At 38.4% G+C, this 13,174-nt stretch overlaps 1 protein-coding gene across 3 annotated transcripts in view; it reads right to left on the bottom strand.

Annotated features, from left to right (window-relative positions):
• Positions 1–578: 578 nt before the first annotated feature.
• LOC103396975 (nuclear receptor subfamily 6 group A member 1-A-like) overlaps positions 579–13,174 on the bottom strand; it is a 25,748-nt gene continuing 13,152 nt past the window's right edge. For 2 of the 3 annotated variants that reach the window (XM_025052886.1, XM_008335224.2), the window contains exons 3-9: positions 12,903–12,958; positions 10,325–10,485; positions 9,331–9,561; positions 8,637–8,891; positions 6,596–6,717; positions 6,360–6,509; positions 5,925–6,055 (exon numbers count right to left, since the gene is read on the bottom strand). In XM_025052886.1, coding sequence (XP_024908654.1) covers positions 5,925–6,055; positions 6,360–6,509; positions 6,596–6,717; positions 8,637–8,891; positions 9,331–9,561; positions 10,325–10,485; positions 12,903–12,958 — 1,106 coding nt within the window. Of the gene's footprint in view, positions 6,056–6,359; positions 6,510–6,595; positions 6,718–8,636; positions 8,892–9,330; positions 9,562–10,324; positions 10,486–12,902; positions 12,959–13,174 lie in introns of all 3 variants that reach the window. The other variant, XM_025052885.1, reaches the window with a different exon arrangement.

Here is a 13,174-nt window from a genome sequence, read left to right as displayed (position 1 = left end):
CCACTCTGTCATAAAGCCCCGACTGGTGGAGGGCTGCAGTGATAGTTGACTTTGTGGAACTTTCTCGCATCTCCCCACTGCATCTCTGGAGCTCAGCCACAGTGATCTTTGGGTTCTTCTTTACCTCTATCACCAAGGTTCTTCTCCCACGATTGCTCAGTTTGGCTGGACGGCCAGGTCTAGGAAGAGTTCTGGTCGTCCCAAACGTCTTCCATTTAAGGATTATGGAGGCCACTGTGCTCAGGAACCTTAAGTGCAGCAGATATTTTTTGTAACCTTGGCCAGATCTGTGTCTTGCCACAATTCTGTCTCTCAGCTCTTCAGGCAGTTCCATTGACCTCATTTGCTCTGACATGCACAGTGAGCTGTAAGGTGTTATATAGACATATAGCTATAGATATATGGCTTTCCTAATCAAGTCCAATCAGTTTAATCAAACACAACTGAAGGTGTAGAACCATCTCAAGGAGGATCAGAAGAAATGGACAGCATGTGAGTTAAATATGAGCGTCACAGCAAAGGGTCTGAATACTTTCCGTACCCACTGTATATATCAGTATGAGTCAAAAACAACCAGATGATCTTTTTATACTTGCATAATGTTCACATTTATTTAGTTTCAAGTTCTAAAACATTCTTCACAGGTAGTAAATGTTACAAGGGAAGAGAAAGGATTTTTTGCGGGGGGAAAAATTTGAAGAAACTTTACATTGTCTGATCACAGGTTATTGTAGTGGGTAACTTAATTCCATTCCTATTTTCAATGAAATTTTTGAGTGAATTCCTCCTATGAGGTGGTACTGACCATGTCTGCAATATATCTAAAAATATATCTTAAGATCATTTTCTAATATTTCAATGTTTTTCTTTTCCAATTGCTATAAATTACCAATTACAATAAAAGTGACATTTAGTTTTCTTCTAGATCACCAGATACTCCAAAGAAACATTAAACCTTTTTAAGAGTGGTGCAGATTTATGTTTAACATTGATTTTCCGGAACTCTCTCTTTGGAATTTTATGTGGAATGGATGCAAGTAGCTCATAATGGCCATAAACCAGACAAAAAAAAAATAAACAAATTTAAATGGTAAACTATTCAAAGGTAAAAAATGTTATATGAAACGCATATAAGACTTAAATATGCATTCAAAATAATATAGTTGGTAGATTTCTGTTGATAAAAAAAAAGTTAATACATTAATTTTCTGGATTCACCAAAAATGTTTACAATGTTTGTTTTAAACTATTGTGTTAGTACTGCACCTGGACGTGTGCAGACATAAATAGTGTGATTGTATTTTTATTTTCAACTTTGTTTCATCTGTACTATCCTTCATGTTCCCTAGAATGAAATCAGTGTATAATTTGTAATTTATCCTAAATGGGAGAAATTTAAAAAAATTATGCAGATAATAATAAAAAAAATCAATCAAATGGTCTCGTGCCACTACATCAAGGTTGTGCAAACACCGATGGTATGTAAAACAGGAGATATCAGTTTGGCTACAGTCACATTCTCTGAATAGTAAACAAATCCCAACCTGTATAGAGAAAGATATGATAATGGGTTCATTCTTATCAGTTTCCTTGAAAGTCTGCTGATGCACAACAATCACAGAGCAGAAATAAAATTAAAAAGATCTTTTAACTAAATTCACACACTGTCATTTATGGGGAGCAAATCAATGGGTTGCAAACAATGAAAAAAATACAAGAATGTAAAAACAACTTCAACTGTCAGTATGTTAAAATAAAAGCCCTTCATACGCGACGTAAGAATGTTTCACGTGAATGCTCGAACAGTCTTAAAACTCTAGGGTCAGAAATGGTTGGATTAAAGGACGTCATTTACTGTTTTGAAAATGTTAAAAGGCAGTTATAATTTTTATCAAAAGAAAAAAAAGAAGAAAATCGATAAAACAGAGTTTTTGGTCAGCCAGATTCTACACAAAGTCAAAGCTATTACTGGCAGCATGCAGTGTGAGTAAGTAAAACTGTTTACATATTGAAAAATCAGGGAACATTACCTGGTTCGGAAAACAAACAGATCACTGCACAAATAAAAAACACAAAATAACAGAACGTTGGTGCAATGAAACCAATAAATAAGACAAAAAACTGATTTAAAAGTACTTGACAAATATAGAGGTAGTTTCAGTTGAAAATTTGTAAATGAATTCCGTTGTCTAAAAAAAGAACCAACTGAAATAAAAAAAACTGAATTTTAAAAGAATTAAAAAGTATTTGAGTATTACATTTATAAAGACCAGTGACAGTGAGGTTGCTGATTTTTAAATTTTTCTCTCTCTTCCACTGTCAGATCTCAGCAGATTGATGTTCATCACATTCAGACAGATGTTCATCACAATCCTAGAGTAAAGTGATTTTGTTGATGGTTACACTGGACATATTTTAGACCACAGTAAGCACAGGTCATTACTTCTCAGATTGGCTAAGAATGTTAAACATTAGTGAAAAAAAGATTGTTTTGCACAGAAGCTTCTGACATTCTTCCCCCATATCCTGAGATATGAGTTTTTCTAATAAAAATCGTACTGTAATGAGAAGCTTTGGGCATCATAACAAGAATTTTGTACCATGATTTGCCATTTATGCCATATTTTTGCTTCACAAAAACTTGGGTCTGTAGATTCAAGTTGTTTGTGTGTGTGTGTGTGTTGTTTTGATTTGATTTGTTCAAGCTATAAATGAGTTCAAAAATTACATCCAGAGATGGGAAATGGACAGATGTATACTGCTGCATTATTCACCCAAGGTAATTTTTAAAAAATAAAATTACATGCTTCTAGTCTCGTTAGGAAAATGTTATGTTAATTAGTGCATCTGTACAAACACATCATTCAAAGATTTGGTTGTTTTAGTCTTTGGGGAGTAATACATGAATACATTTTTTGGGGGGTTGTGTATTTTTGTGGCCTTTCAATCACATATGTTTTGATACCTTTATGCAGAACATCATATTTTCTACATCTGCCCTGAGAACAATGGTTATAACCATTGATAAAGAATTGTTTATTTTCAGTATTTTTAGGCACTATGAAATTTAAAAAACATAATAAACATTTAAAAAAATAAAAAAATCAAACAAAAAATGTGAATGCCCTGAGTAATACTTTTGTTTGCTATCCTTTGCTCTCCTTTGTGGACAAGAGTACAAGAAATTAGAACAACGAAATAAAATCAAAAACATTTAAAAATGAAAATTAAATCAAAAACAATGGCTGATTTCACTCCTAAAAATGAAAAACAACCAAAAACCCATAACATTCAAAAACAACCAAATTACAAAAACTTGTATACAAATGAAAAGATGAAAATAGTCAAAATAAAAACAAACAAGGAACACTGCATTGGACTTACAGCAATAAGGCTTCATTCATACATTCTTTCTTTGTGTCTGTATGTAATTTAAATGGCCTTTCTTCAGCCAAGGGTCCTCCAGGTGTGGGTCGGGGTAACAGCCACACCCAACCTGTTTACCCTTTTAGGCCTCCACCTTCAATCAAAACAAATGTGACAAGAATATGCCTGAATGTGCCTTGGGTCAGACTTGTGTGACACACACACTGAAATAAAGTATTGGGGTTCTCTCACACAGCATAGATAACACAGTTAATGTCACACACACCCATTGGTACCTATATGTATACAAAAATATGACCTGAGTCTAAGCTGCACACAGACGGGTGGATAAAAATAATGTAAAACGCAGTGTGGTTTGGGGGAAAAAAGCCATTTCTTAATTAGCCCCCTCTATAATCAATCCAAGGTCTAGAAACTCCACCCCCATGTCTTACCTGAACACCACATCAATGATCATTACATAAAGGGTTTGGGGGATCAGGGAGACTAACAAAGAAAAAAATACACTCTGTCTAAAGGGGACCTACAATGTCCTGTTGTCTATGTCTAATAATACTACAAGCACATCAGCATAGTCACTATGGAACGCCTGAATGCCACACATACCACTCCCTTAACCCTGTTTTGTTCCAGATCAGTGGAGACCTTATAAGAGAAACACACTGCATCCGGAGTGGCAAGGTCAAAGTTCAGTGCCATTGTACCTCACTATTGTGTGCTAAAAGAGAGTTGTTGCATTTTATTGGCTAAAACTTCAAAGGAACTAAGGCAGTGGTTCTTAACCTGGGTTTGATCGAACCCCAGGGGTTCGGTAAGTCAGTCTCAGGGGTTTGGAGGAGGACAAGACACACACCCGACTCATATGATTTGTGATGACACACCCCCCGCTTGGCCATCACTAAAGGGTTCGGTGAATGCGCATATGAAACTGGTGGGATTCAGTACCTCCAACAAGGTTAAGAACCACTGAACTAAGGATACACTATAAATGGTTTAAATTCAATGTGCATCTTTCACAGTAGGAATAAAAGCCCTAAGTAGTAGTCATGGATATTATCTAAACTTGACCCGAATTGCATAAAATATAGATTAATCATATTGAGTCACAATCCTCTAAGCCTTTTGGTTGACTTAGAGGACGTGTCATATATTCATTCATTTGAATTATATACTGAACTACTGGTGACTGAACCTAAACCAGTCTTGGGGCCATCCTGTAGGTTTATCCTAAACTACGACTGATCTTGGGTCTGTGCAAATGTTTGATTGGCTATAGCAAGTCCTGAATCAGATTAATGTCCTGTGATTCCTTCAACAAATTGGGTTGAAGCTGGACAAATGATCAGAATCTAGTTACACATGCATTGGACAGCCACAGTTGTTCCTTGCGCACATGAATAAAATGTGGTGAGCATCTGTGTCCCAAAGAATGTAATCTCACTTCATGATCAAGACAATGAATTTAAACATTTTGTTTTGAATTGTCAGATTTTGTTGTAAAGTCAGTCGTAAAGGTTCACTTCACACGGAATAGCACTTTAACTAGTCAGCAGCATTGTGCTAACACGGGCTTAATTGCAGCAACTGCAGGAGAGCCCGAGTGACAATGTGAAAAGAGACAAAAGGAAAAGCAAAAAGGGAATGATGAATGTTCTGTGTGCATATACCATGTGTGCATAAGAATATGTGCATGTTCAGGAGTATTTAGAATGGAATCTGCCAAAAAAGGTCATCTGTGTAGCAGAGGGTTCGCCCTCCGGCAGAGATTCAATTCTTATCCCTATCCTTTGTTGATAAGAATTTCTATAAAAAGGTATCAGCTCCCTACCTATCAATGGCCGTTAAAAAGCATTGCATAAGACTTTTTTGAAAAAAAAAAAACAAAACAAAAAGCTATGATTGTAAAAATTACCCATATGTTCCTTTTAAAATGACATAAATCCCACCCATCCCACTTCTGTCACCTTAACTTGTGGAATCTTAAACTCATACGATCACCTTCCATTTGCACAGTGACTCAGAGTCTATGCAGATAAAAAGCTCATTGTTGCTAACTAACATTGCATTTCAATGGGACAAACTGTTTTAGTCATTACTTCAAGTAGCTTGAATCATTCAGTCTTTGATTAAGGGTGTTCACAGAAATTAGGGTCTTAGACTGGGCCACTCTTCATTAAACAGCTAAAAAGTACCTGAAAATACATAGGATCATAACATTTTCCTGAGGTAGTCTCACAACACTCACAACATGTGTGGTCTGTCTGCCCCACCTGAATAAAGTAAACTTCTTTTAAGTTTAGTTCCAATAATGGCAACACTTACACATCAAGCAAATTGGATACACAGTTGTAAACTCCAAAGACCAATGCATCTATGAGCATTTGTTTTGTACATGTGCATGTGCACAGTGTAAATTAGCATACATTCAGCTCTGTCATGTAATAAATATATAAAGAAAAAGTGACAAAAAACAAACTGCTCATCACATTCACTAGAGGGTAGACCAAACCCTCAACTCCAGTTGGGATTTGGGTTGTCTAGTTTCCAGTAGAGGTGGCCACACAGGGCAGGGGGCCAGTCCTGTAGCTGGTCAGGCTGGATTTGCAGGAGTGCAAGACTGCTTTAAACAGGAGAGGGAGCTGCTCCAGGGGTACATTCACAAGCTTCCCTGTGGACAAAAGTAACATGGAAAGAGCTTTATCGGGTTCAGCGCATTTGTTTGAGGTGGCGTGTAGGCTCATTGTCACTGCTAAGCTAACTGTGCACTGCCAAAAATTGTAGGTTGTCAAGGGTAACACAATCAGTGGAAATAAAACATCACATAGACAAAACTCAAGCCTCTTATGTGACGAATAGCTGAAAAAAAACATTTATTAGAGATATGCGATAATATCAGTTGACCGATATTATCTGACTAATATTAGCATAATTATGGAATATCGGTAAAAATCGTTGGATCAAAGATGCCTTACCTGCAATGCAGCGGATCTCCGGCAAACACATCATGATCTCAGGGAAGCGTTTGGGCTGGTGTGGGTACTTATACTCAGTGTAGTCCTGACACACATACCAGTAGCGCTTGTTTAGTTGCTCTAGCTGGGTGGAGTTGGAGCCTCTGATATCTGTATTGACGTGTAGTAGGAGGGAGTCATGTGGAGAACATGGAATAACTTAGATGTGTAATAACGAAGTTTCTGGTGGTAGTTACCTTGGTTAAGGAAGTTGATGGCTTTCATACAGGCATATTCTTCATTACTGATCTTCAGTTGGTGAAACTTGCGAAACAAATATATCAACCTCTCCATGACGTCCATCCCGTCCTCACTGAAACTGAGGAAGAGACCATTAGCCCTTATGTTGCTATGCTTATATCTGTTCACTTGGAGACATTGCCTCTGGGTCAAAGTGCCACAATCCCTACCTCACTCCTTTTTTAATATATATATATATATACATAACACGTTTTATCAAATGTATTTATTCAATTCAGATAAAACCCCATTCATATTTCTAAAACTGTCATGGTCCATGACTTAACAATTGAGAGATAACATTTTATTTTTAGGAACAAGATTTGGCTAATTGAACACATTTTTCGATCAGCGAATCCAGGGTGGCAGAGGACCACGACAATCGAGATATCTCCTCTTTGTCTCCTACCTGGTAGCTCCATCTCTTACGTTCTTCTACCAATGTATCCACTGTCCCTCCTCTGCACATGTCCAAACCATCTCAATCTGGCTTCTTTAGCCTTTTCTCCAAACTTTCCTGTCTGTGTTGTCCCTCTAATGACCTCATTCCTGATCCTGTCCATCCTTGTCACTCCTAAAAAGAATCTTAGCATCTTTAACTCTGCCACCTCCAGCTCTGCCTCCTGTCTTCTGCCTATTGCTAGTGTCTCTAAATCATACATTATGGCTGGTCTCACCACCGTCCTTTAAACCTTTCCCTTCACCTTAGCTGACACTCTTCTATCACAGATCACTCCTGACACTTTTCTCCAGCTGTTCCATCCTGCCTGCACTCTATTCTTCACCTTTCTTCCACAGTCTCCTCTGACAACTCCTCAAAGTATTCCTTCCATCTTCTCCCTTCACCACCTCTGCCCTTTGTAACCTTCCCCTCTCTGTCCTTAATCAACCTCACCTGCTGCACATCCTTCCCAGCTTGATTTCTCTGTCTCGCCAATCTATACAACTCCTTTTCTCCTTCCTTTGTTTCCAAACTCTCATACAACTCCTCATATGCCTTTTGTTTGGCCTTGGCCACTTCCCTCTTCACCTCCCTTGTCCTCTCTTTGTACTCCAGTCTGTTCTCTTCTGTTCTGTCACTGTCCCATCTCTTCTTCGCTAATCTCTTTCTCTGCACACTCTCCTGGACCTCATCATTCCACCACCAGGTCTCTTTGTCCTCCTTTCTCTGCCCAGAGGACAAGTTTTACGCCGGATGCCCTTCCTGACGCAACCCTCACCATTTATCCGGGCTTGGACCGGCACTATAAAACACTGCTTCATGTACCCTAGTGGCTGGTTTAGGCAAACTGTTCAAACTGTTTAAAACATATTGTAAATGTAAAGAAAGTGCAATGAGGTGAGTTACATCTGGTCTGATTTACAAGGAAATCAAAAATTTACAAAAATTCAGGAGACGTGGTATCCTGGATACCACATGCCATGCAGTGCTTATAACTCTGTTCAGCCTTAACCAACAAAAAAAATCCTCCTGTCTCTTAAAGTATGCAATAGCTCTTAGAGCGCATAACTTTATAAAATATGGACTATAGAATTCCAAAAATGTATATTATTTAACGTTTAAAAAATACTTGTCTGTCTAGAGCTATCAAACATGCACATCTTCCCCATTGCGCACAAATCAAAGCTGTAGGTAAACACTATATATACAGTATATCCACTTCAAGTGAATGTTATCGCAGATGCTAAAGATACTGTATCTGTACACTACATGATCGCTGCATCTGTGTTTCGATTAAACAGAGTGAACAGATTTAGACCCAAACCCCAACATGTATTCTATTGATGCATAGTTTGGAACAGCATAAATTATTCTGGAATAATATAGATTATGTTAAATATCCTGCATTAAAATGAACACACCTACCATGCCCATTGCAATAATAATACTGTACTTCATTCCTACATACATTATCCAATGTTTATGCTTTTTCCAGTTCCTGGGGGAAGAGGTCATCAATAACTGCTATAATAGCCCTTACGCCTGTTGCCACTTACCCATGCAACTCATCATCAGATGGTGTGTACTTGGCAGTGATGTCAGCCAGGTCGCCAAAGATTTGGGCACTGTAGATAGTTAGGCAGGACAGTAAAATGAGCTCTTGCCAGGTGGAGCTGAGGAGGCAGGTGTAGTCTTCTATGGAGAGCTCGCAAAAGAATGGGAGCTTTTTGATCCAAGAGATCTGGCGGAAGAGCAGCTCATCTGCCAGGCGACACAGCAGGGCAAATAGCTCCACCTGCGTCACCTTGTAACTGAAGTGCAAAACAACAACAAAAAAAGAAATTGCATGTTGGATTTTCATTTTTTACAAGACTTAGAGGTTTTTATTTTAGCTTACTTAGAAGTAATTATCTGTCTACATGAAGAAGCCAATTTTGGAATTTAGAAAAAAACATTACAAAAATAGATGCAATGGAAACGTTTAGTTATGGCCTAATGTATGTTTCACAGACTCCCTGCAGTACCATGTTTGCTTATATGGGGCCACAAATCTCTTTTACAAGTTTTTTTTACACTGACGGATACGGTTTTGTTAAATAGCTGCATCTGTTTGTTAGCCTGCTAGCAGCTATAATAATAAAATAATTGGACTACACATTACACAGATGGGACTTAAATCACAACTGAGGAACCATACTGGACAAAAAAAAAAACAACAACATTTTGAATGATGGCTTTATATTTTCTTACTCTTCCTCGATGAGCAGGGGAGTAGCCAGTGGGGCCTGGTCTTCAGCAGCCACCAGTTGCATCACCAGAGGGTGGGACTGGGGGTAGAGGCCACGGGGTTGCGGGGCAAGTAGGGAAGACTGGGCAGCATAGTTGAATAGGTGAGGTAACAACTGGTAGGATGTTGACATAGAGGTATTGATGTATTGGTCCCTTAGAGCAGCTGTGTAGCCACTTATTTCCACAGAGCGGCTGGGTACACATACAGAGGTCAAAGGTTAAACATTGCAGTAGGACATTTCCCGAAATTAAACTTCTCCATGTGCTATTTTGCCATGCAATGTATGGTTCAGCTCTGGTATTAATCCGTTTGTGAACAGATTAACCATCTTAACCATTTTGTTTAACTTTGCTGCTGCTGATATTCTGTGTGATAAGGAGCTGCTCTGGCCGAGCTTGACACTGGATTGTTAATTTGAGTCGCATTGGTTTTAGTGTAATAACACCACACAGCGGCCACAGCCAGTGCTATAAACAATGACTATACCTTGTTTTGAAAGAGATTACAATTTCAGTTTAATTTTCATTCAAATGTAGTCATTTGTACAAAAAAAAATCTCACTGGAACGAATAAAATGAAATCCAACTTCTCAAGTGGAAGACGTAAGTAGAATAAGTTGAATAACGGATGGAATGAATCATCTGTGTGATAAGCACTTGGCCTTTACCTAAACCCTTCCTTTAATCTTTAGCTTGATTAGAGTACTATTCTTATACGTAGTAGCATTGAAATATGTAGCTATTAATCTTTGAATAGCTGCCCAGCTCTCTGTATGGCAGCTGAGATTACCCAGTCAGAATAGGACTAAAATAAATACAAAATACAAGACAACATTCGTCCTTTATGGGAGCAAATAAGCAATGTTCTATATACCAGAAATAGCAAGATACATTATTTCAATTATAACAGGCTTATGCTGGTGCTTTGGAATAATGGATAAGATGAACAACTTACTTGGATGACAGAGTAGAGGCAGGTGATGGTTGGTTGCCCTCTAAGGCTCCATTGCTAGGGGAGCTATGGTCACTGTCGCCGTTGTTGCCCCAGGGGTGGTCTGGAGCTTCTTCCTTAAACTCTTGCCCTGACATGATCCGTTCAATCTCCTCTTCTGTGATCTAAAAATGACAAAGAGGAAAAGCTACATGAATAATGTGTGGCACATCTTTAGAGCCATGATTGAAATATACCCCAATACTAAGTGTAATGTTAGAAACAGGCATTCTCTCCAAGACACAGATTCCCTTTTTCCCAAAGATTACCAAAGACAAAAAAATTGGTTCAATCCGTCCCGCTTGATGAATTTTAAAAGTTGCTCAAACACTTCACATAACTTCACCTCAGACAAGTCTGCGTGACTGAGTTATACACATATATACAGTCATGTGAAAGAATTAGGACACACCACATATTTTCCAACTTAAAATGGTTAGAAATCACACACAGGTGTATCACATCAGATGCACATGATCAGAACATTGTTACCCAAGGAGCCTTGTCCTATTTAAACCTCAGACATTTAGTTTGGTGTGCCCTTGACGGTTGAAGTGAGAGTGAGCACAATGGTAAGATCCAAAGAGATGTCTGAGGCCCTCAGAAAGAAGAGTGTGGCTGCTTATGAGTCTGGTAAGTGGTTTAAAAAGGTCTCAAAAGAATTTAACATCAGCCATTCCACCATCCAGAAAATTGTTTACAAGTGGAGGACATTCAAAACAATTGCCACCATGCCCAGGTCCGGCCATCCAAGCAAGTTCACCCCCAGAGCACACCACAAGATGCTAAAAGAAGAAGTCACCAAACATCCTAAAATGTCATCACAGGACCTACAGCAGGCTCTTGCTACTGTTGATGTGAAAGTGCATGACTCTACTATCAGAAAGAGACTACGCAAGTTTGACTTTCATGGGAGGTGTGCAAGGAGGAAGCCTTTGCTCTCTATGAAAAAACATTAAGGCCAGACTGAAATTTGCCAGAGAGAACACAGACAAAGGCCATGACTTATGGAATAATGTTCTTTGGACAGATGAGTCTAAAATTTAATTATTTGGACACCAGAACAGAAGACGTTTGGCGTAAACCAAATACAGCATTCCAAGAAAGGAACCTCATACCAACTGTGAAGCATGGAGGTGGAAGTGTCATGGTTTGGGGATGCTTTGCTGCAGCAGGACCTGGCCAGCTCACCATCATAGAATCCACCATGAATTCTACCGTGTATCAGAGGGTGCTTGAGGAACATCTGTAAAAAAAATTCAAGCTGAAGCGGAACTGGACCCTGCAACATGACAATGATCCAAAGCATACCAGCAAATCCACCAAGGACTGGCTCAAAAATAAGAAGTGGAGAGTCCTGGAATGGCAAGCCAAATCCTAGATCTCAATCCTATTGAGATGCTGTGGCGGTACATACAAGAAACCCCTCAAATATCTCTCAGTTGAAAGAATTCTGCATTGAGGAGTGGGGCAAACTTTCCTCAGATCGATGTCAGAGACTGGTAGACGGCTACAAGAAGCTAATGGGGGCAACACTAGCTATTAGGGTGTAGGGTGTCCTAACTTTTTCCTCCATTAAAATACGCATTTTTCTTTTCTTCTCTATCTTTTGTTCTATGAGTAAAACAATAGTCTTTTTTCTTTTGTAAAATTGCTATTAAATCACTTTCTTTTCCAGAAATAAATAAAAATAAGATTGGACATTGATATGTGAATGTTTCTTAATAAAGAGCTAAATATTTAATCTAATTTTATTACATGACTGTACATATACACATACATAAAACAATGCTTTTTCAGTAAATGAATGTGTTTTCATTCATAACTGTTTGTGCTGCTTGCAAACAGATTTAGAGATGAAGTGATATACTGTCCAAAAGGAAATATGTCTGACAGGGTGCTTTCAGGGAAAGAAAAGCTGAGCCATGTTTGCATTGATTTATTTATCTATCACCATCTATTATCATGTCATTAGTATATAAAAAATATATATTTATCTTTAGCAGTAATGCCCTGAGCTTCCACCCCCACCCCATCTCCCCCACTTCATTTTCCCCTGATATTTGGGTTTTTAGGAAAATAGTTTTGATCCAATGCTAAAACTGTAAAGTCCATTGAGGCAAAAGTGTTGAATTTAGGCTACAAATTAAACTGATGTTACTTAGCTTAGCTACTTAGCTTCAGCAGTACTGTTGAAGTAGATTATTTAAGCTAAGGAAGGAAAGTGTCTCCTTTTGTTGTGTGTCCTTGTCATTGTGACACACAACAAAATGTGACCTCTGCATTTAACCCATCACCAAAGTGTACAGTGGGCAGCCTTGAGCGCCCAGGGAGCAGTGTATGGGGACGGTGCCATGCTCAATGCACCTCGGTGGTAACTTGGCAGCTGGTGGACTCAAACCTGAAACCTTCCGGACCCAAGTCCGTTTCCTTAACCACTAAGGCACCACTGCCCCCTAAGTCTCGAATCAAAAAAAAAAGAACATTTGTGCAACAAGGAGAGTGAAGTGGGTGACTAGTGGGTATTAAGTATATTACTTACCTGTACAGGTCCAATGCTTTTGTTCCTCCCTCCTGGCATGCCATCCTCTCTAATGGCTACAGAATTAAAAGTATAGAAGTATAGAATTCAGTACACATGCAAAATGTGATTATTGTCAACATAAAACCTAAGATAATAATAATAATAATAATAATAATAATAATAATAATAATAATAATAATAATAATAATAATAATAATAATATTAATAATAATAATAATCCATCCATCCATTTTCATCCGGTTATCTATTACCGGGTTGCAAGGGCAGCA

The sequence above is a fragment of the Cynoglossus semilaevis genome, chromosome W (genome assembly GCF_000523025.1).
Source record: "Cynoglossus semilaevis isolate Cse_v1.0 chromosome W, Cse_v1.0, whole genome shotgun sequence".
NCBI lineage: Eukaryota > Metazoa > Chordata > Actinopteri > Pleuronectiformes > Cynoglossidae > Cynoglossus > Cynoglossus semilaevis.
The sequence above is the reverse complement of the archived record's forward strand: the minus strand, read 5'-3'. Positions and strand labels throughout refer to the sequence as shown.